General features: G+C 39.0%; 1 protein-coding gene across 10 annotated transcripts in view; it reads right to left on the bottom strand.

The window, feature by feature from the left end:
- Positions 1–22,362, bottom strand: part of Frmd5 (FERM domain containing 5) — a 332,781-nt gene extending 310,419 nt beyond the window's left edge. For 5 of the 10 annotated variants that reach the window (XM_063250149.1, XM_063250140.1, XM_063250141.1 and 2 more), the window contains exon 1: positions 21,986–22,359. Coding sequence is in view for 9 of the 10 variants with exons in the window: in XM_063250140.1 (XP_063106210.1) it covers positions 21,986–22,087 (102 nt within the window). In the remaining variant the exon portion in view is untranslated. Of the gene's footprint in view, positions 1–21,985 lie in introns of all 10 variants that reach the window. The other 5 variants (XM_063250150.1, XM_063250147.1, XM_063250145.1 and 2 more) reach the window with 4 other exon arrangements.
- Between the last annotated feature and the right edge of the window lie 5,327 nt (positions 22,363–27,689).

Raw genomic sequence — 27,689 nt, 5'->3', positions numbered from 1 at the left:
TATCACTTATGGAAATAAGGCAAACAAGGGAGCAATACAGGCAGCTATTAACCTCTCTTTCATACCCCCATTTCTCTTTCCCTTCATCCTCTCCTGTACCCCAAGAACTTCAGACTCTCATGAAACAGGAAGCCAAGGGGGTCATGGTGATTTATACATGGGAAACTTGCTATCCCTGAAGAAATACAATACAAATTTCTCCCTTCCCTTCATCAATTTAATGCAGGAACCCTCTCTCTTGCTCACTTCCTAAAGTCTCACATAGCTTCACTCCCAACCTAAAAGCCACCCTTACCAAAACTTCCTTAGACTGTCATATCTGTCAGGTCACCAACCCCCAATCTAACATCTACCCTCCCTTTTTCCCCACTCACCAAACCAGAGGATCCCTCCCAGGAACTGACTGACAGATAAACTTCATCATATGCCCTCCATCAAAAAACTTAAATCATCTCATTTTCATTTACATCTTTTCAGGGTGAATCAAGGCCTTACCAACCTCCAATAAGAAGGCCTCCAAGGTCACTCACGTTCTATTTACAGAAACCATTTTGCCCTCCCCTGCTCAATTCAAATGGACGGCAGGACTGAATTCACCTCTCAGATCACCCACCAAGTAGCCAATGCCCTAAAACATCATCTGGAAATTTCATATTCATTATAAGGCTCAATCACCTGGCAAAGTAGAAAAAGCTAAGAGCCTCCTCCTATAGTCTTACCAAGAACTACAGCTAAGTTGGATAAAACTCTTCTCTTCACTCTCCTTCAATCTTCTCTCTCCCATGTAAGCCTCTCATGCTTAGTCCTTTCTGCTTCTCTACATTAAACCTTGTCTTGCCTTTACTCCTCCCCCACTCAACTTCCAAATTCCCCTTCCCTTAGCCCATCCTCTGCTTAACACTCTCAGACCACTCCTGTGGGAATACGCCCACACCAGACTCCCAAAACCATCTACACAGACAGACAATATTCCCTCCTCAATCTCATCACTGCACCTGGAGTCTGGGTCTGCATTAGAATGCCTACCCCACAAAGGTTAAAGCCTCAATGAAAGGGTCTCCATTAGGTGATCCTCACCATCCCCACAGTGGTGAAACTAAAGGGTATTCACCCTGGATCCACTCCACCTCCTTAACCACATACCATGGGATTGCCAAAAATTGAATTTTTCTATTAATTTTTATAATAAGAAATATAAAATGACAATATTATCAAATTTATTCAAAAATGTGTGTGCATATGGCCTATCAAAATATTCAATACACAATGCAATGTGTCTCTGAATCCTTTTTTGAGTTACTGTCTTTCTTTGAGCAACATCCTTTACACTATCATGCTGGTTTTTCCTTTTCTTCTGTGGGTGGTACAATTTCAATAAAATGTCTACCTACTAAAGGTAATGGTAAAGTTGTCAGTGATGGACATCATTAGTTAACATCAATCTCATATTTTTTAATTATTTGGTCTATTAGATCTAATTAAATTATAAAGGACTTTTGAACTCCTTTGTTTTGAATACATGAGTTCCATATTGTTTGGTACACAAGACAGGTAAATATTTTATAATATTTTCCTTGCTTTTTGATTATAGGATACCTTGTCAAGCTGGCCAACTCTGTCAACACCACTCATAGAATTATTATAATCACTGACTACTGTCATGGCTTGCGCTTAAATGTCCCCCTAAAGCCTTAACAGCCACAGGTTGGGGTTTCTCAGAGATAGCTAGATCCTGAGTATATGAGCCAGAAATGATTTATAGTGAAATGCTAGATCATGGCACTAGGATTAAGAATGCTACCTGCCATAAGTAGCCCAGGTAAGATAAAAAGTTGATATAAGACAAAAATTTTTTTAAAAGATATAAGGGATAGAAAGAGCTGCAGTCATCTCTTGTTGCTTTGCTACATTCTGCGCACCATGAACTGTTTCTCCTCTGTGAGGCCTGTCGCCCACACTACTCTGCCTTAGAGCCAGATGATTGTGAACTGAAACCTCTACAAACCGTGAGCTACAAAAAAAAAAAAAAAAAATTCTGCTTTAACTTTGGATGTCAGATATTTTTGTCTCAGCCACAAGAAGTAACTAAAACAATCACTATTATAATTTTTTGTTTTGTTTCTTTTTTCAAATTCTATCATTTCTGTATTATGAATATAGTCTGCCAAAAAATGTATACATCAGGAAAAGAAAAACTTGTATGAATATTCTAATACTAAATTTATCAAGACATCATGAGATTAATACAATTTACTTCTGGCCTCTATAACTACAAGAGATGCTCAAAGTGGCCACTAGCTTCCAGACATTTAGTAGTATGGTGAACTGCAGAAGTGTCTATGTATATTTTTTGGTGGACTCCACAGTTGACAGCAAGGGAACATCTTTTTTTGTGTTTCCATTTCACAACACGGATTTTTCCTCTCTGATATGCTAACATTTCTCCCTTTTTCAGTTTTTCCTCTTGCAGACCTTTTGGCAGTTTCTTCTAGATGTGTCTGTTTTGTACTGTAAAAGAATATCACTGAGTTCCAGAGAAATATAAAATTATACCTAATGTAATTATAGTAAGAATTTTCATAGATTGTAGCACAAAATTATAGGTTATTTTTCCCAAATAAAATAAACACAAATTAATAAATGAAAATAACCAGAATTTATTAAGTTTTACTAGAAACAAACATCAAACTTTCTAAATATATTAGAATACAGTGTTCTAAATTAAAAAATAGTCAATATAAAACAAATACATAAAGCCAGGCATGCTGGTGCAAACACTTGGGAGGCTGAGGCAGGAGGATCACTGCAAGTTTGAGACCAGCCTGGGCTACAAAGTGAGCTCAAGGTCAGCCGGAAAGGCATGGCAAGACCTTGTCTTAAAAAGACAAAAATATATGTATAAATAAACAGACATACACATGTAACTTGTGAAATCAAGAACTGACTAGTTGAAATGACACTTGCCCAAGGAATATATGGAATGATCAGTACATAAAAAAAATGCACTGTACCAGCGATGCTTAGGGTGAACTGTTAAGTAGTTAAAAAAGAGCTTCCACTGCTCTCAGATCCAGGTCTCACATCCTTAAAGATCGATGAAGTACCCACCACCTCAGAACAAGAACAGGACCAAGGACCAAGCACTCTACTCACTTTGCTCATCCCCTAATAAGCTTCTCACTTGATAACTTCTCTCTCTTCATCTCACCTCCTTAGAAGAGTAACCCTGTTACTCCCTCCACCACAATGACCGTATTCCAAAATCTTGTATCCAAGGCTTCCTAATTCAGTTCAGGTTTGGAACAAATCCAGTGTTTCACTTTGTCTGCAAACTCTTTTTTATTCACATTTCATGCTCCACCCTCTATCTCAACAAGACTCTCACTCTGGCTGTTGAAATCGCTCAAAAATACAATGAAATTATATTTATTTAGGCACCCTTTACAAAAACACCCTTTTGGGGTCCGCCTCCACCTGGCCCAAATGGGTGATTTAGTCATCCCTGCTCCCCTCAGATACTGAGTCTCTAATATTAGGATCCTAGGAGGACTAAAGGGAACCTGTCAGACCCTCAAAACCCTCCGGGGCTCCCACAAAGGTTCATCACAGGTCCATCACTGTCAGGACTACACCTGGACCTTGGGGATTCACTCTGTGTGTCACCAGCCCACAAAAAAATTCTCTTTCTCTACTTAGCATGTTCTTGCTCTCTCACACTCACTTCCTTTTTCTCTCCCCCCTCCCTGTCCTTCCCTCCCTTCTTTCCTTCCTCCCTCTGTCAAGTTACAATCCAAATCCTTCAATATTCTGATCATCACAATGTTAATCATCCAGGAATTCTCTTGTGAATTCTTTCGAGGCAATCTAAACTCTACCGCATCTGAAGATTGCCAGGACAGAACAAGGATCCCCTAAAAGATAACCCTTTATCTCACTGTGAGGCTCAGGAATGCAAACATCGTGATATCCCTGAGGACCAAGTCTTAATTCAAAAATGCACCACTCTCAGCCAAGAAGATCCTGTAGTACTACAGCCAGCTTCACCTTTCTTTCCCTTGACACCCTTCAGTTCCTCCTTTCACATATGCCGTAAGTTCAAGGCCAGTTGCCACCTTCTCTCTTTTAATCTTCTCTTTCTCAGTTTGATCTCTCCAGATGCCTCTCCCTGGATACGGCACCTTTAGGATATGTAGTACTCCAGCATATAGCTGTTTCCCCACACACCAGACAAGCCCCTGCACACTGAGTCTCCTTTCTCCCACCCTCAGTATGGCCACCTCCGACCTTCCTATTCCTGTCCCATCCACTACTCTTATCAGGGCTCAACAGCTAGTCAGTTGGCCCTTTTATTAGTCATCTTAGGAATCTTGACCAGAACAGGTGCTGGACTAGGGATCTGGAATTCTGTATGAATTCATTCATCTCAGTGCTAGCAGAGGGGCTAAGAAAAGTCCCCAACCAGCTAGGATAACTAAGACCAGGCAGATTCTCTAACCTCTGGAGTCCTTGAAAGTCATTGAGATCTAGGTCTCATACTCTTTCACTGAGGCATGTGCACCCTCATATAAGAACAGTGTTGCTTCTTTGCGAATTAAATGGAGACGGTTACAGATGGAGGCAAGAGGCTCAAAGACCAAGCCTACAGACTCCTAGAAACTGGCTCACAAAACATCCTTCCTCTCCCTCTCCATTAGTTATTGCCTCTTATGAAGCTTCTCATAATCACTGTCCTCATTTTATTACTTCTGCCTTGCATAGTCAACTTATTACAAAGATTTTTTTTCAGTAATGCATGGTGGCCATCTCCAGGGCAACTACCCAAGAATATCTCGAGGCAATACTTATGCTCTAGTCAGTCAGATTTTGAGAAGCCTTCTTTGCTCTCCAATCAACAGAAAGCAGTCAAATCAGAGTCAGCAACCCATTTCCCTATATACCTTTAGATCCTGAAATAAAGAGACTGGACAGAAGTATTGCTATCTTGACCAAAGCCTGTTATGTCAGGAGATCTAAGTCTCTGTTTACTTAACTTTCAGTTTTGCGGGCAAAATAGCCAGATTATCAAAAAGTAGGAGTTAAAAGTCTCCTGCATAAAGAAAGTATCTTGTCAAGAGACTCTCCCACACCAAACTCTTAAAAAAAAAAAAGCCCTGAGTCTGTGTGAGAATACCTTCTCTCTAACATCCACCAGACCAAAAAGGTCTCTCTCGGATTTGCCAATAAACTTGCAAGGACTGCTTCTCCCTCATCTCAGCCAGTCTTTGTCAAAATTGGTAACAAAATATAATGTTTGTCTTCCCATGGCAAATCCCTGCTTGTTCCTCACCTATTTCCATAATGTACTGTCATTTATAACCTCTGACAGTTGTGCCACATTTCCTATATTACTTAGAAAACAAGAAAGGTAATGTTGTGAATTTTTGTACTAGAAATGGTTTCCTAATGGAAAGAACCCATACTTTTCGGAACAACTCATGAATGATGACTTAATTTTCATCTACTACTTTTTAGCATAAACAAAAGAAATCTTTTTAGTATTTATGATTTCAACAACCTTTTTCCTATGGTACTCGCTACTGAACCCAGAGCCTTGAGCTACAATGCCACACCTTTGAACAATTTTTTGTTTGTTTCAGACTGGGTCTTATTATGTAGCCCCGGCTTCCCCTGAACTCAGTATCATCCTGTGTTGGCCTCCCAGACCACAAGCCTCTGCCACAATGCCCATCTTGATTTCAACAAATCTTCATCAGCAGACTTTTCAACATAATTCTTCCTGACCTAATAAACAGAATTTGAGAGTTATGATAAGAGAATATACTTCAGAATAAGGACACTATTGTATGAGTTTATCTGAGCTGCCTATACAATCCTGAGTAAAACAATTTACTTCTCTAGGTCTCGGTTTTGTCCTTTAAATATACAAAAGCAGTGACATCAGTAGCCTTCAAACTTCGTTGTTGTCTTGGTGTATGTACCCTTTTTCCTAAGAACATTTCTCATGGAAATTCAATATTAAATAGAAACTGATCAAAGTAGAGCTTCTGTGGAGGATGCTCAGGTTATACCACTTCAGTGTGGCCCTTCGTCCCATGAAACATGTCTGAGGACCCTAGCAGGGTGGCAAATCCTGTAATCCCAGCATTTTGGGAGACTGAGGCAGAAAGATCACAAACCTCGGCTCAACCCTGGCAATTCAGAGACTTAGCAAGACTGTCTCAATACAAAAAAAAAAAAAAAATTAAAAGGGCTAGAGATGTAGCTAAGAGCAAAGGCCCCCCCTAGTACTGCAAAAAATAAAGTAACTAAAAACAAAATTAAAATGTCTGAGGAATACAATCTAAAAACCAAGAATAAAGCTAGGCCTGCTGGCAATTATCTCAGTATTTAGGAGTCTGAGGCAGGATTGCGACAAGTTCCAGGCCAGCCTGGGCGATGTAGTGAGATCAAGACCAGCCTGAACTACATAGCAAAAACCTGTCTGCCAAAAAAAAAAAAAAAAAAAAAAAAAAGTAAAACCAATAAAGAACTCTTTGTCTCTCCCCAGCTCAAAACTCTAGGACTTTCACATGTGGAGACATGCCTTGATCCCAGCTACTTGGGAGGCTAAAGCAGAAGCATCCCAAATTGCCACCTGGGAAACTTAGCAACATTGTTTCAAAATTTTTAAAAGGACTGTATATGTACCTTCTAAATTTAATCTCCAGTCCTACAAAAAAATTTTTAAATATTTTTTTAAAAGTCTAAGATTTCAGGAATCCAGACTAGTATCACTAGGGATTACAGAAATGCAAATTAAACCCTCAGTGAAATAGCAACACACACCTATCAGAATAGCTTTTTTAAAATACTAAGCACTGGTGAGGATGTAGAGAAAGTGGGATTTTCATATAGATTACCACTTGCTGGAATGCAAAATGATAAGCTACTTTGGAAACTCATTTAGCAATTTCATATGAAAGAAAGAAAACACACATATATAGTGACTCCTCAGTATTTACCTAAGCAAAATGAAAATCGGTGGTAGTGAACCAATGGCACGTGTGTTGAAAACAAGAAAATGTTAATGAATGAGTTATTTTTTTCTATACTAAAACCCCAGTATTCAGGTTCAATTGCAGTGTTGGCACTTTAACATACATAAGTGGGTCTTGGGTTGCTGTTTGGGCTCTCATCTCTAAAAGGTCCACCATCACTGACCTATGTATATGCTTTTGCAGCCTTATTTATACCTGCCAAAAAAAACAAAAAACAAATGTTCACCAACTCCTTAGTAGATTAACAAATTATGATATAGTCATAAAGAAATATAGTAATATTTTTATTACTATTCTATTGTTCAACAAAAACTAACAAACTGCTAATACACCCACTCATGTGAATGAATGCCAAAAGCCTTATACTCATACTGAAAACCACAAAATACTTTCAAAAAATTAGAAAATGTAAATGAAGACACTCTACATTCACAAATTAAGAGACTTAGTATCATTAGAATGACAACACTCTCTTCAAAATTCTAAGTGGCTTTTTTGCACAAATTGACAAGCTGATCCTAATTCATATGGAAATACTATAGATCAAGATTAGCCAAAACAATCTTGTAGAAAAACAAAGTTGGTAGGCTCATATTCCCTATTTCAAAACTTACCACAAAGCTAAATTATTTAAGACAGTATGGTACTGAAATAAAGGCAGACAGATCACTGGAACCAAATAAGAGTCCAAAAATAAAACTCATTCATTTATGGTCAACTGACCAACAAAAGTGATGAGAACAATTCAATGGGGAATGTAACTCAATGCAAAGAGCCTGGATTCAATAACCAGTACTGAAAAGAAAAAGAAAAAAAAAGCAAAAGATTTTAATAGACAGTTCTCTTTTTTAAAAAATATACAAATGGCAAAGCAAGGTGTGGTGGCACACATCTGTAATCTCATCTTGGGAGGCTGAGGCCGGAGGACTGCCGTGAGTCAAGGCCAGCCTGAGCTACAATAAAAAAAAGAAAGAAAATAAAACAAAAACAATCAAATGTATATATGTATCTATATCTACATAGATACATATCTATATAGATATACACATATAAATAGTCCATACATATGTGAAAAGATGCTAAACATCTTTAGTTATTAGGAAAATGCAAATCAAAACCACAATGAAATGCTACTTCATACTTACTGAAATAGAATTTAAACATCAAAAACAGACAATAGTGAAGAATGCCCAGGAGACATTGGAACCCTTACCTAAGTGCAATGAAAAACTGTTTCAAAACTGGGATGTAGCTAAGCAGCACAAGGACTTGCCTGGAAAGGTCCTGAGTTCAAGTCCCAGTTCCAAAAAAACAAATTTAAAAAAAAAAAGTTTTGCCATTACATTATGCTTAGGCTAGGGTTATAGCTCAATAGGATTGCCCTTGCATAGCATGTGTGAAGCCCTGGTTCAAATCCAGCAACCCCTCAAAATTATATAGAGAGTACAGCAAAAAAATGTATACATACTTCAGGAAAAGAAAGATATTATGTTTTTTCAGACAGTGTTACCCTCTTACGGGGGACCGTAGAGGATGTCATATACTGCAGAAAACCCACTACACTGCCAGCCCTTAGAGATGACACTGAAAATGCAGCAGTGTGCAGCAATCTCAATGACCAGGGCTCACCATACTAATAAATGTCTGGAAGCCACCACTTGAACACCTCTTATAATTGTAGAAGCCAAAAGTAACCAGTCTTAATCTCATGATGTCTCAATAAACTTAATATTGAAATATTTATACAAGTTTTTTCTTTTCCTAACGTGTGTATACATTTTTTAGCAGACTCTATATATATTTAGCTATAAAATATCACATACTGTAACATACCATTAACTGAAATGTCCAGAATAGTCAAATCTACAAAGACAATGCAAATTAGAGTTTTCCTAGGGCTGGGAGTTCAGGAAAAGGGAATGTGAGAAGGAAAGTAACTGCTAATGAATCTTCATTTTGGAGGGGATACACATATTCTAAAACTAGATTATGTTGATGGCTGTAAAACTCTGAAAGTACAACTTAATAAGTAGACACCTTAAATAGACTAATAAGTTGAGTCTCAAAAAAGTCATTTTGCTAAATGAAAGAAGCCAGACTCACAAGATTACATACTGTGTGATTCTGTTTACAACACTGTGAAAAAGATAAAACTATACGGACAGAAGTCAAGATTTATTGTTGCCAGAAGCTAGAGAAAGAAAAGAGTGACCATACAAGGACATAAGGAAATTTTACACAATATTCTATACATGATAGTTATACAACTACATACATTTGTCAAAATTCAGACAACTATAGATCTTTAAAAAGAAAAAACAAATTTCACTCTATATAATTGCACCTCCTAAAACCTGAATTTTTCCCAGGCAGGGTCTCCCTAGATTACCCAGCCTTAAATTCCTGGGCCAAGGCATACTCCTACTTCAGCCAGGGCTGGAATTGTAAGTACAACCACATCTAGCCTTTTAAAAAGACCAGTTTATATTGTATAGATTTAGAAAATAGTATTTGGAAACTTGAGAGCAAAAGGATAATGAAAACCTTTCAAATATACTAGATTCAATGAGTTCCGTAACATATGCAGAGTACATATCCTCTGTTTATCACCAAGATTATAGAACAATGCCCATGACAAAATAATATAATCACGTATGAGAACCATGGTAGAAATGAACCCCTGAAAATTAGAATCAATATTAGAGAAAGGCTTCCTTATCAAAGGCAAACTAGTGAGTTATAAATTATTTGATCAAGTTCAATAATTTTGGGGGAAACTACTTAAAATTGAATTTTGAGATCATCCAGCCTAATCAAAGTAAACAGAATGTATCTCTTAGACCTTCTGAAGAGGAAGAGGAGGAGGAGAGAAATAAGGAGAAGAAAGAAAATTCACAAAACTAAACTAAATTGTATTAGCACAGCCACAATATTCTTCATAAAGTGGAGGGAGGATGGGGGATGGACTAAAAACTTTATCAGTGTTAAGTGCTATTCAATGGAGAAAGACAAAATTTTTTAATCTGACAAAACTCTACCATGAAACAGAGCTCATTTAAGACTTTTACCCAATCTGGAAGAATACCCCTCAAAATAATTTATTGCCCTTTGCTTTCCAAAGCAACAGTCTGATTTAATTTTCCAAAGTCTTTGATCATGAAAGCACTGCTTACAATAGCAGAAATTAATATTCACTTTCCCAATCATAATTAAGAACGATTCTGATGATTTGGTTAACATAATCACCCAGAAACTAATCTGTGTTGATCAAGTAGATAAAACCATATTTTGTGTTCTGCAAAACTAAAGACCAGATCACATACTAAAGCAGTCATCAATCTCCCTTTGACATCTTTCTTTAAAAGAAATAACTTCATTTATAAAGAACAGCCTGCCCTGAAGGAATACAAGAGAAAAACACTTATTGAGCCATGAGCAAACTTCTTGTGAAATACATAATGTCCACACTGAAAGGCACTGGAGAAAGCTTTTATTTGAGCCTCCTCTTTTTGCAGGTGAGAAGTTACACTAAATCTTGGAGGTTAAGTTACCTGCCCAGCATCACAAAGTTAGTCAGCACCAGGCATTTAACAAAGGTCTCCTGATTCTTCTAGTGTTTTTTCCATTAAATTCCTTGATAAAGCAGTCATAACAACGCTGAAGTCACAAGACCTATTCTCAAATTTCAGCTCCCCTCCTTACTATTCCTGTTATATGAAGATATTTAACTTCTCTAAAACCTCACTATGCTCATCTGTAATTAGGAACAATAACAGTTTCTATTGAAGGAATGCATAACCATCTATCACAGAGCATTAAAAAAAAACAAAAACTCAAGCTGGTCATGGTGGCTCACGCCCATAATCCCGTAATTCCAGCACTCAGGAGGCTGAGGCAGGAGGATCGTTGTAAATTCGAGGCCAGTCTGGGCTACAAAGTGAGCTCAAGGCCAGCCTGAACTACCTTAGGGAGACCATGTCTCAAAAAGACAAAAAAAAAAAAAAACCCCTCAAGTTTTGGATCAAGTAATATAATTACAATTTTAAAATATATAATATGGCTATTATTGCAAATGATTCCCTAAGACCCAACAGCAGTATGCTGGTATGAACTCTGTTGGTATATTTAAATATAATCATGTTAGAAAAAATATTTTAAGGAACAAAGAAAATAAGGATGCAGAAAAGAATACTACCAAGATGTTTCTAGACTCTTACTTTCATTAGAATATGATTAGAATATGTGTCATGTCAAAGTTTACCTATTTATAAATAATCCTACACAATTTTGAAAAATAACTGGATCCTAATTAAGAAAACTAAACCACAAATCTCCACTAAATAATACACACATCTGGCCACTGAAAGTACGTAACTCTCAAAACCAGATTATCTGATGTCTTTATTTTTTAAACCTATTTACCTCAAGCCAGAGGCAACATTACATTTACATTGTTAACAACCATCTTTTTCAGAGCTAATACCTTTGTTCATGCAAGTCCACAATCACTATATTAACTCAACAAAGACATAATCTCTGGGGCTCAGAGTGTAGCACAGTTACATAGCACTTGCCTAGCATGAAACCCTGGGCTGGACACCCAGCAATGCCAAATGAATAAAGAAAGAACAAAATATGTAATCTCTGCCCTTCAAACAGTCAGTTTGCAAAAAGACTGACATGTAAGTAAATATTTACATTTCAAAGTGGTAACTGTTTTAATAAGGTCCCCCAAGGCACTACCCAGCAAAATGAGCAAGGGAGTTTCCCTTGGAATTGGGAGATGACACTCTGATGAGTGTGGTGGGGGAGCACAGGTATCTGCATGAGATGACTCAGTGCTAGAAAGGAAGGCACCAAAAAGATCATGGAAGCCCTTCCATGCCATACTAAAAAGCTAATGGCTTCCAGTAGACAATGGAGAAATCAAAATGGGTTTTTTAAAGGAGAAAATGATCGGATTTCTATTTGGGAATCATGTGAAAGATGAGAATGGGTCCACCCATTCCCCAGGTGAGTGAAGCCTAGACCATTTAGACTGCACATCCCACAAGCACAAACAGGAAGCATCAGAATGCCTTGCACTCAGTGATAAATACTTAGTGTCTGGCCTGGCAGAGAGCCCTATACCCAGTTCCAGGCACTCTGGCCATCTTGCTCAGGGAGGTATTCACCATAATTTATTGATTGCTGAGTACTTCAAATATCAACCTCACAAGCAGGCCAAGCCTAGAATACTCCATTAAACTATTAAGCCTCTACTATCATGCACAGCTACAACAACAAAGCAAAGATATTCAATATGCTTTCATTACCCCCATTCTATTTCTCTAAATTCTCTCTTCAGATTTCTAGGTACTTCTGCTTGACTTACATCGTTCTACCTTTAATCTTTTTGTTGTTGATAGGGGTGTTTGTTGGCAATACTGAGGACTGAACCCAGGGCCTTTGCATTGAGCTGTATCCTTAGCCCTTTTTCAAGTTTTTTTATTTTGAGACAGGGAGTCTCACTTTGTCATTAAATTGCCTAGCTGGGCTTGAACTTGAGATCCTCCTGTCTCAGCCTCCCATTGTGCTGGGATTACTGCTGAGCCAGTACACCTGGTTTTCATCTTCAGTGTCTCAGTGCCTGATCTTTTGTTTGTCCCTTTAACCAATTACCTGAATTCTCTCAGATATTTCATAATCTTCAGCTATCTAGAGTAAAGACTTTCCTCACCATAGCTCCAGTGTCCTCTCAATTTCAAAATACTAAACCTAAAGAAGGACACAATAGACAGAGTCTCACTGTGGCTATGAAGTTATAAAAAAAAAAAAAAAAGAAAAGCTGGGAAAACAAGTTAACAAAAATAAACATGTAATACTCAGTTCAACTCAGGTATAGTAGAGTGGTGTATGCCTGCAATCCCAGCACTCAGGAGGCTGAGGTAGGAGGATCACTGAACATTTGAGGCTAGCCTAGGCTACCTTAGTAGTGAGTTTGAAGCCAGTCTGAGCTACATAACAAGACCATATCAAAAAAAGAAAGAAAAACAGACAGACCGACAGACCGACCCTCCAGTTCAATTGAAACATAAAGTCTTCAGGAATGTGCATCAAAAACTAAACTACAAGTATTGGTTTTTCAGATGAGCTATGCTACACATAAAATTTGACATTGCAATCGTTGGTTCACAATCTTATACCCTGCAGCTAGACCAAACAAACGCCTATGCATTTTTTAAAATTTTACCCTCTTCACATTCAGTAGAGCCTGATAGGTGTGTACTATAAAATTTCGAGCTCAAAAAAGCTTTTCAGACAGCTATTCCAGACCACAAGGTCCTTTTGATCTACAGCCCTCCAATTCTAAAAATAACTTTAACGGTTTGGATCTTTCTAGAGACAAAAATCTCAACAAGGACTAGGCTGGGATGCCTTCTCCAGCCAAAAATTATCCCTAGAAATATGAGAGACCCTTCAGTGCACTTATTGATTTTGTCTTCTTGTGTTCTAATCAATGTTTTTATATGTTTGGCTCACATCTAACTAAATCAAAATCTTAGTAGCACTGGCCTAGAATATTTGGAATCCTCCAGGAATCCCGAAGCCAGCTTTTCCACTTAGGTATCCTCAGAAGTAGGCAGGGAGCCAAACTATAGGCCCTTGAGTTAAATTAAGAGGGAAGTGATAATTTACTTGACTGTGAAGTATCAATACCAGACTATGGCATTCCTAATGTTTCTATTTATTCCTAAAAGTTTAATGAAAGTAACCAGACATTTGAGTGTGCATACGGGCATGGTATTTAATGTGCCACTTTTTTTCAGGTCTCGGACCCATGTCCTTTGCTAAAATTTTGGCTCCCATAATAATTCTATCAAGTCTCTTATAATCTGTCCAACAAAAGAGTGTTCCTATTGTCAGGTATGCCCTATTCATCAGCCCTTAGACTAGTTCTCCTTTTCCAGAGCAAAACAACCTATTAACATCAGCATGCCTCTGAACACTGATTGGTCAAATACCAAATAATGCTTTCTTGTAGTTGCCCATCCCTGAAGTTCTAGCCTGGTGTTGGTGCATCCTGTGTAGGGCAGGGAACTTTGGAGTTGCCAGGCAAGGGTCCATGGGGAATTCAGAAAAGTACTCCTCTTCCTCTAAAGAAAGTATTTTTGTGGACATTTAGGTTTAAGGACAGAGAGGTTGAAATATGCCTTTTAGGGTTTCACTGGTCACATTTCTTAACTGTGAATGCCCCATTGAGGCTGTACTGTATCCATCAAACAATTTTCAAATATCAGTTAAACGTTGGAATTCAGCAACCCTCTTTTTTAAAAATCAGATCATTAAACTGATGCTAAAGAGAAGAGGTCGCTTGGAAATAAAATTCATACATCACTGCAACCACAGAATTAAGATTTAAATCTGAATCTACCGTTTTTGTTGGAAGATGCCATTGCTTTGTGAAGTCTCTTAATTTGGACAGAATTAGATTTAATTCAACACCAGTTTTATGTTTATTTTTAGTTTGGACTGACTCTCCTCAATACGTCAAGTATGATTGAAATTTGCTGACAGTAATGATCGCTAAGCAAGTATATTTCTGTGGTTTGATTCAACCATACCAAAGTAAGTCAAATATGCATACTAAAGGAAAAACTAAAGACTTTACATTTGCAAATTTTCTCTCTAAAAGCAGCCTGCTGCTAGCTCAGCCTGGAATACCCTCTAAATCCCCACATCTATTTTCCGCTTTTGGCAATCCTTCATAACCTAGTTCAACTCTCATCTCCATTGAGAAATGCTTATTAATTTGGGGGTCTCCCGTTTTCCCAAGCTCCCTCCCACATTTGCACTGCTGTGGCATATCACTTTGTCTTAGGCCCTAGGTCTATGATGTCTGTAGTTTGCTATTTATGTGTTCATCAATTTCTCCTTAAGTTTTAAATTCTTAGATGAAAAGGTTACTTACTCTTCCTTTTCCTCAATGATTTCAGTTGTGCGAAAATTTGTTTAAAAACAATATACAAACATACAATAATCATACAGATTTTAAATCAGGAGAGAAAAAAAAACCTAATTCATACTGGTAAATATAATAGCATCAAACTGATACAACAATCCATTGTGGAATTTTGGGAATCCTGCCTACTTGAAGAACGTATGCAGATCTGTAAACCTAGTTTTATCTTGTAAGGATAGTCACATGACCATATAGAAATAAATCATAAATGTGGGATTCACTCTTTACTTCTTCCCCTCCACTCCTATATTCAATCAACAAGACTTGTTGATTTTATCTAATAAATGTACCCATACTCCACCAGTAATGATTCTCAAATCTAAACAAGAATCAGCTGGAAAGTTTTCAAACAACTACCCAAATACCCAAGTGATACTGATGCTAATATCCAGACATCACACAATGGAAAACAAAACACTGCTTTAACCCATTTCTTCCTGTATCCTCCATGCTTTTGAAAGAGTTCACAGTTTCTACAAAAGGAAAAGAGCCCTTGGATTGTGACACAGGAAGATGACTTGAGTGATACATGAGAACGGCTAGATTTGTTCATCTTGAATGGCTTCCCTTGTGGCAAAGGTCTTCTCAAAGTTTTGAAATGATCATTAACACTCAGATGAGTCCTAAAGCATTTCTGGAGTAGTCTAAGAGCCTCTAAATATGAACAGCAAATGAGGTCATGGTCATGCAAGGAGTCAGAAGTAGAGGAGGGGAGGAATGAAAGCTATAATCACTGTCAAGAGGGTGTTTTCTGTAGAAAAGTGAATGGAGCTATTGTACACAACCTCAGTGGTTGCCAAGCATGTGGCCCAATTAATTTGCCTGTATGAGCATGGCACGGAAGGATCTCTTTAGAGAACTTGATCCACATAAGTCTGTGTTTAGTCCAGGCCTGGACATTTTGAACCAAAGAGTTTTTGTAAGTTTCCATCTTTCGAATATAGAATATAAGGAAAATGGAAAAATCACGAAAGTAAAACACCATCCCTAGAAATAAGCAATTTCAACTGGTGGAAGACCAATTCAGTGGTCTATCATGGGAGTCCAGGGTTACCAGGCTACATGATTTAAATCCAGGGTTTAGTGTCTCAGAAAAGCTGGCGTTTGATAGCATATATACTTAAGACTCTCTGGTCTCTTTGGTCTATCTTTGACTATATACTTCAAGTATGTGTAGATGTTCAAAGAGTTGTACTGGTCAGCAGAGTCTAGAAGGAATGGAAGACCCACTTCAATGCTAGAATGGATATATAACTAGGTATTCTACTCCCTTAGAATGAACACTGTTCACTCTGTAACATAGGAATGAAGAGGATTTAATACCTTTCAAATTTCTGAGCTGCGTAAGAAAATCATTCAGGTGCCTGTCTTAAGCCTCCTTCTGAACCAAGGCCAAAAAACAAGAGGGGTAATGACTGTCACCTGCCTGTAAGAAAGCAACACCATCCCCCCGTGAGCACCACACAAGAAAGAGAAACTAGAAGACTGCTGACAATTGTCTGTGCTAGTCACATGTGTCATAAAGCCCTGACCAAGCACACCCGGAGTAAGAGTAACCCGCAAGAAGCTGATCCACAATACAGGGTCTGCAGATCAGACAGGACGTTATAGATGAGGCTGGTATATTTTAAAATAGACAGAACTAGAAACAGATTGGGTAGCATGGTTAACTTCCTACTAGGGCAAGAGGTTAGATATGGTGCTGTAAGGGCTGCATCCCCATTTCAGGTGGTATTAATTTAAGGGAAAGGAGTGAAGGAGGCACTTCTGTTGCTACAATGATTTCTACCTTCAAAATTCTAATTCTGGCAGACCTCTAATGGTTCCATGAAACATTGCACTACACAGTATACACTTAAACTAAGTTCTCTAAACCTGCAGGAACAGGGAAAAATACCTGAAAGGTTTGAAATTTTAAAGAATAAACCAAAAAGTCACAGGTGTTTACAGACTGGGCTCCACTAATTTAAAAAATGATAACTGCAGAAAGCCACCAAAGATGTCAAAGGCTTCATAAATACATTTACATTCTGTACTTCTCACCATGAGGCAGGTTGCAGAGGAAAATGATTTGGAATGAGACAGATGAAATTATGAAAGTTAGTTATAAAATGCTTGTTTTCAGGCATAAGAAATGTTAGCAATGGAAAAAAAAAAAGAAACAAATATTAGTGTTGAAAGTTAACAGAGCAAGCAAACAAATCACAACAGATTTAATTGACCTATAAGTAAGGCTTTGAAGTAGGTACTATGGATTCATGGCTTACTGCTTTCCCTTTTACAAATGGTAAAATATAATCTACCATTAAAACGTTTTGGATCTTTTTAACAGTTTTGATATAATAATTATTGCATGATTGGTAAATTTCTTTTAAAATTATTGCCTACTTATTTTTCTGTACACATGTTCAAACCTATACGTAAACCACTACTATATAACAAAAATGTCCTTAGAAATCTGATGTTAGTGACAGCAAAAGTATAATGAGTTTCTGAGCAATGTAATAAACAGCACTCAAAAAACACATGCTCTTTTATTATACATTAAGTTGAATTGCCTCATTTAACATATTCAGTCCAAGCATTTAATAGAATGCAAATTCATACGAATGCCCATGAGTGAAATCTGCTGCAGTGAATGTTTCTGGATCTCTCTTGGTTGCCACTGACACTTCTTTCAACAAAGACTACAGCACATTAAAATTTACCTTCTTTACTAAAAACACAGATTTGCACTAGTTTTATACATTAAATATTTAATACAGAAATTAAGAAAAAATACAAGTGCTTCTAGGATTCTAGAGTGCAAATTCTCCTGGAACTCTCCTGGTTCAAGAGTCTAAGTGACTTGCTATTGTAATAAAGTTACTAAACACAACTACCTGCTGAAATTAATTTTTAAAAATTCAATATTCATGAAGCTATAATAGCTTTTTAGCTTTTCTCTATGAATAAAATTATTCTAATGTTCTAACATCCATTTTGCATTAATAAGGGGTTCTAGTTACCAAATATAAAGCAAAAATTCTCAGAAAAGACAAATCATAATTCAGGAATAAATAAATGCCTCAATAAAACCAAAGACATCATAAGAGAAAAGGAAGCTAAATGGAAACTCTTGAATTTTAAAAGAAGAGCTCTAAAAATCAAGCCATCCCAGCCAGAGATTTTGCAATTTCACTGAGACTGATCAGAAATCATTTTCCTAAGACTCAACCTATTTTCCTAAAAAAAAAAAGTGACACATTTTCCAATTATGTTTTTATTTGAATAAGCCACAATACATGTTAGTCTTTTTTAATGTTCTCTACTTATAATAGTTCTAAATAATTTTCTTTTTACTGTGAAATAAGTATTATCTCCATTTTATAGATGAGGTTTTCAAGGTAGAGAAAGATGAAGTGACTGGAAAGCCAGAATAGAGTTGAAACAAAAAATGGGATTAAGAGACAAAAGACCAATGTTTAAATATGGCCGGGAGAGTTACTAAAACTCACCAAGTTACTTTGACTCCCCTCCCCACTGACTTGTTTTTTCATCTGTAAAACAGAAATAATACCAGCTATCTCTCAAATAGCTGATGTTGGGTATAAGCAAGGTATCTAAGAGAATGCTTAGTTAGCCATTCAACAAACAAGGGCCCTCCCACAATCTCGTTTTCTCATCTGGTACAACGAATATATAATCAATCCATATGGCTATTGTGAGGGGAAAAGGGATAACAATGCATGCAGGGTGCCTGGCAAGCACAGAGCTCAATTCATTTGCGCTTCCCCAGGTGCCAAAATTACTAAGTGGTGAAGCCACAACCAAATCCAAATACTGGTTGCACTAGAGAACAGACTCTGTGTATACAAGTTATTTATGGTAGTAACATTTAAAAATTAGCTTAATCTAGCTGCTAAATCAGTTATTTTAATGTAGCCCCTATAAAATTAATTCTACAGTAGCTTTATCTTTCATTAAAAAAGGTACCAGTATTTCCCATTTTTAAAATACATTTTTTCAATATATTTCTTCTAGAAATTCTGTAATGTATATATTCTTAATAATTTATAAACTTTTGTAACATGAAAGGTGACTAAAATTATATTCCTTGGGCTACTGCATGCCTAGACATTTAAATGATTCCATTCAGTCTGAGTTCAAAAATTATTAAGCAGCTTTTTCATTTTTTTCTATTTTCTCCCAAATAAAACAAAGGTAGTAAATGTTATTTGTAAAAGAGGATATGCATAAATAAAACAGATAAGTGAAAAATAGGGACCGGATCTGCATTTATGAAGCAATGACCTTCAAAACTGGCAGAACTGTGAACAACGTTCTTCACAGGGGAGCAATTATACCACAACCCTATGTGTACTTTCATTTTTCATGGTCTAAATACATCTGCATATCAGGAGGAATGAAAGGATCATTTGGTAACTGTGGCAACCATTACTGAGAAGATATAAGGGATCTTGATTACCTTAATAATCATATCCTAAATGCCAGATCAGTGTATCTGCTGCAGATGAAAGGCTAGATCAACACAGTACTTTCACAGACCTGCCTACAACTAAAATTTACCAAATGTAGCTGTCATCATTCCAACCCAGGGGCACATTTCAAAATCTGTAATACTCTAAATAGGTCTCTATCTCAAAAGTCATGAAAATCTTTGTAGAATACACACCTTATTTAGACACAAACATACAATACTTCAAGGAAAAAGATTTCAAATCATCACCACAAAATTTTAAAACTCTGGTACTGAAATTCTTAAAATCCTGGAAATATTAATAAACTTTATAAGTAGCTCACTGATCCTTTCTATTCTTATTTATTTATTTTTGGTATCAGGGATCGAACTGACGGCCTTGCTCTTGCCAGGCAGGCAGGCACTTATGCTGCTGAGCTAAACCACTGGCCCTCTGTTCTAAAAGATTATACCCTGGGTTTGACAAGTGCATACATGCACACGCGCGAACACATACATGCACACACAGGCACAGGTACATGCACAACTACAAAAATGTACAGGAGGAAACGTTAAGAAAAGCCCAATTTACAAATGCTCAAAAAAAAGTCCTATGTAAAGAATAATTTCATATTAAATAATGTGTTTTCTAACAAGAGTGGAAACTAAAGTAATTCAAATAGTGGTGCCTAAGAATAACATTACATATATTTTAGAATCCCTGTGGTTCTTCAGATTCTTAGCAAGAATCACAATGCACAATTGTCTAAATCATGGGTCTTACTACTGTGTGGCCATATTATATTATGCTTAAATATTTTACAACATTAAATTGTAATAATGTAAAATAAGAGCAGCAGAAAAATAAACACAACCATAGTAGGATATACCTAGCATATATCCAGTAACTCCTGCATAACTTACTCTCTTTCTCAACAGCAATGGAAAAAATTAACATGACATCACAATCGACCAACCTCAGTGGCTCTACTAATGGGAAAAATAACTAAATACCTTGTTGTAATACCTTACAACCACAAGGTTATCAGTCATGTCCAGTAGAATGGTAAACTGTGCTTCATTTGTACAGTATTCTGTATCTTAGCAAAAGTTAATGACTTGTTCCAGAATTTTTTTCACCACATAGCCCCAAAGTATCCTTAAGACTAATGAAGTCTGAATCTCACATTGCCTTTAATAGGCTATTCTATAAATGCTTTAAATTTTAAGACTAAAGGATGGTCTTTAAAAGCTCTTGATGATGTACTCAAATGGCAAAGATGTCAACTCCATGTGGTCTTCTCCTCCACCAAAACAAACAATTACAGGGCACAATGACACAATAGAAACAAAAAGTAGCATGTCACCCATTCAGTAAAGGAATAATACATAACATCTCTCTATCACACTCAAAATACAAAAATCCTTTCATTTGATGGCTAGCCTCTTTATGACAGTTCAGTCTTTATCTAAGTGGCCTCAAAAAGATATTTGAGCCCTTTCTCAATCCCCATGGATTTCTGGGAGCATTTAACACTTAACCCCAGAACTGTTTTGTTGGGTTTTTTTGGGGGGAGGGGGGCTGAACTGAGCAGAGTCAGCAGAACAGCTGCTGTCTTACACTACCCAGCATCTTTCTCGCACAACGCTATTTTCCATTACTGAGCACCGTCAGCAAAAATAAATAAATAAATAAACAAACAAACGGGGGTTGGGGGCGAGGATAGGACCCAGAATGGCAGTTTTTGTCTACTACAGCTAAACTGAGAAGCTTCCTCTGATTCCTTGAGGTAAAGAATGGAAGGGATCAGGTGAGACTCCCTCCGGGTGCAGTTAAAATTTGCCTCTTCACAAAGAGCAGCGAGCCCAAGATGCTCTGGCTGGTGGACTCGGCACGGGAGCTCGGTCCCTGTTTCCAATCTCCGACTTTGTGACCGTATTCCCAGGAAACACTACTACTCCTGTCGTGCCGTCCAGAAGCCGCGCAAGGAGGAGTCTGAGTAAAGGGTCGTAAAAATCATCTCAAAAATACCAGGTGCTGAAAGAAATGCTGGGCAGCACCATCGCATTGTTGGCGTTTTGGTAAGTACCCATCCTTCCCGACCACTGTCAGCTCCCAGATCGCTGGGACTTGTTGCCTCACGCCCCCCAGAAACGGCCCTCACGACACGACTCGGGGACACAAAGGCGGGGGCCTGGCGGGCTGGACCCCTCGATAGGCCACTGTGCGCGGGCTGCGCGTGTGCTCTACCTTGCGAGAGCTCTGACTCACAACTGCCCGGGAGGAATCATGACATAAACCTGCGTCCTGCCAGCCGGGGAGACAGGGAAGAGCCGCGGGGCCGCGCCCCGACGGGGCGGCTCTGGGGGAAGCCGCGGGCGCGCGCCCACTGGCGGGCTCGGGCCACGTCTGGGGCTGGGCGGGGGCGGGGCGGGGGCCGGGCCGGAGCGCGCGAGCCCGCCGGGAGGCCGGCGCGGGCTGCTGACCTGGATGGTGCAGGTGTACTCGCTGTCGTCCAGCAGCCGCACGGTGCAGCTGTACTCCCGCTCCAGGCTCCTGCTGCTGCCGCTCATCAGCCTGCTCAGCATCTTCCCGCCCGCTCGCCCGGCGCCGCGAACGACGCGGCGGCGCTGCGGACCCGGACGGGCGCCCTCAGCCCGGCAGCCCCGCGCTGGCCCGGGGTGCCTGCACCATCACCCCGGCCCGTCGCCGCCGCTGCCTGCCGCCGGCCCCGCTGCTCCTCTTTCCCCTCCACCTCCTTCTCCAGAGGGGCCGCCGCCTTCCTTCTGCCCGGAGCCGGCGCCGCGCTCTCTCGCTCGCCCGCTCTCTCTCTGGCTTTCGCTCTCCAGCCCCGCGCCCCGCAGCTCTAGTCCGGCTCGCAGGGCGGGGCCTCCACCCTAAGAGGCCAATAGAGAGCAGCGCGGCGGAACTGAGTGGCAGGCAGAGTTACAAATAGAGAGAGGGGCTGGGATGATGGACGCTCTGGAGAAGCAATCAGGGGAAACAGTCCCAACTGAGGCGAGTCGGACCAGCCCTCCAGCGTCCCAAACCTTCAGCTGCTGGCGGTTTTCCCTCCCCGCCGCAGGTGTGGGTACCCTACTGGATCCTGTCTGCTCCTTGGAATACGTTTCATCTGTTCCAGGGGCCAAGTCCCGCACCCCGCGCCGCCGTGGTTGCCGCCCTCTGGCAACAGAGCGAGGAAGCAACGAGGCGCGGGAGCGCAATCCCTGCACCTGCAGAGCGCGGGCGCCTCCGCTGCGGGCTCGCTGGCCGCCCTGCTAGAGGTGTCCTCGAGTCGCCTTGAGTCGCTGCTGGAATCTCAGAGGAAAGATCGTCAGCACGGGTTTACCGCTAGGAAACCTGCGCTTAAATGTTGTTTCCTCTTTCCTTCGATTTTCAGAAGACAGGGAGACTAAGTTGTGCTCCTTAGCTGTTCAGGGGCAGAGGAATCAATGGATACTTGCACCTTTAGAACTAAAATTATTACCTCTTCAAGATTTCCTCTGCAAAACAATGCACTATGCCCTCAGGTATACATCACAAAGAAGAGAAATGCTTCCTTTTCTTTGTGCCCCCACCATATAAAAACTTTAAGTTCTTTACCAAAATTTCACTATGCAACGTGATTTAAAGATATTAATAGAGGGAAATATTACAAGTTGGGCTGAGTGCCCAACTTTTAAGTAGTGGAGTGCTTGTCTAACATATTCAAGAGTCTGGGTTTATTCTCTAGAACTAGAGGGAGTGGGGGAGCTATTCCAATGCAAAACGCTAGAGCTATAATAAATATATTTATTTTTTTAAATGAAATATGCATAATTTTCATTACTTTTGCCTTTACTGTTTTTGTTGTGTAAGTGTAACATACAAAAAATATAAAACCTACATACATTAGAGTGCAAAAAATACCTATTCTTGTTCATGGTAGTGGTTCGTTTTTTGGTTTTTGTGTTACTGCTATATCCACAGCCCCAAACATTTAAAATATGATTTTTCACTAATACATTTAGATACTAATATTTCTTCCAAAATTTTGCATATTTTTCCCCCTCTCCACCCCTCTTCCTCTCTCCCTGTACCTGTTTCCCTCTCTCTCTCTCTCTCTCTTTTGCTTCCTTCGGTTTCTGTATGATAACCCAGACTGCTCTTCTTATTGTTTGCCTTCTTTATGGTATTTAGTAGCCATGGGAAAAGGATCCTACAATTCCTGGCAGAATTAGTTGCAAGAGTAGAACCAGTGAGTCAAGTGTTCTAGGCATAAAACTAAGCATGACCTTTACTTTATTGTCCCAAACTGCTAAAGCAGTATGATATCTACAACAAAAAGGTATTGTATAAATGTTGAGCAGAAATAAATGAAATTAATAGACATTTCACATCCCAGCGGAAGATCTGTAAAGATACTAGGAATTTAAAGAATGTCTTGAAGACAAGTAAAATCATTATCACGCCAAAGTAATAATCTGTAAAGTTTAGTTTTGTTGTGTATTTGAAAAAAGATAATGAAAGGTTTCAGACAGAAAGAATTTTTGTTGAAAATGAAAGTTGCTCTTTATTATAAAATCTACAGGAGCAAAAAAAAATTGTCCAAAAAGCAAGAGGAAGCCCATTAGTGTGATGATAGGGCTATGCAAATAAGCAGCTGTTAGAATAAAAAAGCAAAAGCACCATGAATCCAGAAAAGCTCTAAGGAATTGAATACCATCTTTCTCCAAAGTATGACCATGGATGCAATCAATAGGGATGAGATTGTAGCTGCTATGCTAATGTGTTAAATAGCATCCCTGCCCAGTCTTAAGAAAATTATGTGTACTTGGAAATTCACCTTATCAGAAAACCAGTTAGATATTCATCATGTTAGTGCATAATGTCCAGCTATAAATGTTCCCTTCTGCTCTGATATAAGAGCAATTTGTGGTGACAACAGATGGGAAAATAATGAAAGAAATGCAAGAATCTAAATGTATGCCTCTAAAACAAGGCTCACAAACAGAAACCTAACTAGGAAGAAAGGACTCATACAAAGATCAGCTGGGGATACTTCGCCTCTGTTTTTTTTTTTTTTTTTTTTTTTTTTTTTCAGATCTGTAGAGCAAAAGTCTGGGATTGAAAGGGTTTATTCAACACAAGGCCTCATGTGCCCTTAAAAATTAGAATGTCTGAGCTTTCAGGTATCTAGAGGTGTATTTAAAATAAACCTGCAAATTACAATGGCTCCGAACCCCAATCTTCCAAATTATTAGGTTATCAACCTCCTCTCTAAAAGGAAGGAGTCCTGAGGAATGATACTGTCTCCCTCATATGCCTGAAATAACTAAACCCCTGCCTCAGCTTTTAGATGTCCTATACAATCCTGTACTTGGACTCTGATATCTCTCCAGACAAAGCAAGCTTCACCATCATTTTGGATTTGGGCATGAAAGAGCACTGACTTGTTTTCACCAGACTATCACAAAATAGTTCCTTCCCATCAAAGACACTGTTACAGTTTAGATTTAAACTACCCACCCCCCCAGTCTCATGTGTGTGGAATGTGATTGGATAGTAAGAATGATATATTCATCAGTGGGATTCACCCATTAATGAATTCAGTAATTGAATGTACTATTAGGACATTGGGCCTAATTGCAGGTGGATCCCTGGGGGAGTGACATTGAAGGGTATATTCTTGTCCTCAGCTCTTTTTTTTCTCTGCTCCCTGGATGTCATGACAATGACCAGTTTTCCCCTACCACAGCCTTTTATCATGCTGCTTTAGCTTTGGCTCTAGCTATCCATGGAACTAAACCCACTGAAACTGTGAGACAAAACCTCTCCTTCAAATTGTGGGTGTTGGGTATTTTGTCCAAGAGACTGGAAAGCTGAATAAACAGACAAGAGGGGGGTTGTTGATATGACATTACCTGACGTGGTTTAGAAATCTTTGAAACTGGTTTGCAGAAGGAACTTGGAAAGATTTGGAGATGCAGGCCAGAGAAGCCTTAAGATGTTGTGAGTAGTACTTTTATGTGTGATACTGGTAATTTCACAGAAGACCAGAATGCTGATAGGAATCTAGACAGTGAAGACGAAGCTCAGGAGTTTTCAATGGGGAAGAAGGACTCAATTGGAAATGGACTAAAGGCCATGTATGTTACACTCTAGCATTTTACTAAAAATTGTCTACATTTTGCTGATGCCCGACACTTTACAGGAGACTAATTAAGGGTGGTGAACTAATGAAAATTCTGCAGGAAATTTCAAAGCATCCCAACATGTATGTTGTGACATGAATGTTTTCAGTCAGATTAACAGAATCAGGAGTAAAAATACAGAGCCAAATGATATAAACCCTGGCCAGAAAGGAAAGTACCTGTAAAGTTAGGCCAAAGGAGAGTGTCCTTGCTGAAGAGATTAGCATTTTTAAAAAGCCAAATTCTTTGCACCAGGACAATAATAAAGATGGTTTGAAATCATCTCAGGAATAGGCCAGACCCTATCCTCTGTAGGCTCACAGATGTAAAACTGTAAAGCTATCATTTGAAGAGAGAGTCCTTTGAACCCTGCTGGAAAGAACCACCTAGGGAATTGATTCCCTGGGATTCATTTCATATTACTCAGCCATCCAGACATTCAGATGCTTCTGCAGCTATGATCCAAAAAGGTCAGGCTATTGCTCAAAATGGTGGCAGATCTTTGCACTATCCATATGGTGCTGGTTTCTCAGAAATGAAAAATACAAGAGTTGGGCCTGGTAATCTCAAGGTCCTGAGTTCAATGCCTGGTACCAAAAACAAAACAAAATAAAAACAAAAAAATACAAGAATTATGGAGTCATAGAGGCTTATGCCCAGATTGCAAAGGAAGGCATCGAAGACAATGCAAAGAACCGCTGACAGAACAAGCATGAAGCTACGAAAGTGAAGTCAGAGTGGCAGTAGAGAAGCCAGGGATTTGAAGGTGCCAGGAATGTGGAAATAATTCTACTGAATAAAAGTGTGGTCACTGAGAAGAGTCAAACAGAGAGGCAATGTAAGCTGAAACCTTCAAGGTCATGGAGGGAGGCAGCGCCCATGCCATTTAAAGTTAATATCCCACAAAAACCTGCCTGGGTGCTGGACATAGAGCTACAGGATTTAATGGTTGCCTTGCTGGGTCCCATTCCTTGCTATTCTGTTGTTCTTCTCTTTTGGAGGGGGAATGCTTATCCTATAGTATGACATGTTGGAAGTATTTAACTTTGCTTTCAGTTTTTACAGAGCCTCACAGCCAAGAATTGTCTGGAGTCTCCAAGGAGATTTTAGACTTAGATTTTTCAGGAATGTTGGAACTGTTAAGACGTGACAGCTCTTAGAGATGGACTAAATGCATTTTGCACCAATAAGATAGATATGAGTCTCTTGGTGGCCATGGACAGAATGTTATGGTGTAGACCTGTGGAGGTGCTGTACTCAACCATGGAACCTGTGCTCTTAGGAGGCAGGGCCTGGTTAGGAGGGCGTTACTCAGGGTGTGACATTGAAGGGTGTCCTCGGGTCCTCCTTTCTCTCCTGCCTGGCTGCTATGACAATGAACAAATTTCCTCCACCACATTCTTTTTTTATTGATTAAGAAGCTTACCTTTACCTTTCCTTATTAGTACGTGTTTGCAGCACAAAATGTTTATATTCCTTGTGTGGAGTTGGTGCATGTACCTAACACATCTTAATTCATTTTTCAGTCCCTCTTGTTTTCCCCCCTCACCCTCTGCATCTCTTGATCTCCTTTCAATCTGAGAAAGATCTATCTCCCTATTTCCTATTATCTTTTATTTTGCTTTTTATTTATAATATGAGAAACCATGAGATATTTAAGCTTCCGTGTCTGATTTATTTCACTTAACATTATGGTTTCAAGGTACATCCTTTTTTCAACAAATGACACCAGTTTACCTTTTTAATGACAGAATAGTACTCCATTATTATAAATGTCATATTTTCTTTATCTATCCATCTGTTGATGGACATATAAGCTGCTTCCAATATTTAGCTATTATCAATTGTGCTGCTATAAATGTGGGTATTCCTGATGTTTCTTCCCTGGAGCCAGCTAGTCGTGGACAAACCCACTGAAACTGTGAGCCAAAATAAACCTATCCTCCTTAAAACTGCAAATGTTATATTTGTCCCAGCAGTGGGAAAGCTAATATACTCCCCTTAGCAAAGCTAAGTC

Source organism: Cavia porcellus, unplaced genomic scaffold (genome assembly GCF_034190915.1).
Source record: "Cavia porcellus strain 051 isolate PalLab524CR breed Dunkin Hartley unplaced genomic scaffold, mCavPor4.1 scaffold_6, whole genome shotgun sequence".
Taxonomy (NCBI): Eukaryota; Metazoa; Chordata; class Mammalia; order Rodentia; family Caviidae; genus Cavia; species Cavia porcellus.
Note: the sequence above shows the minus strand (reverse complement) of the source record. Positions and strands in the feature narration are given on the sequence as shown.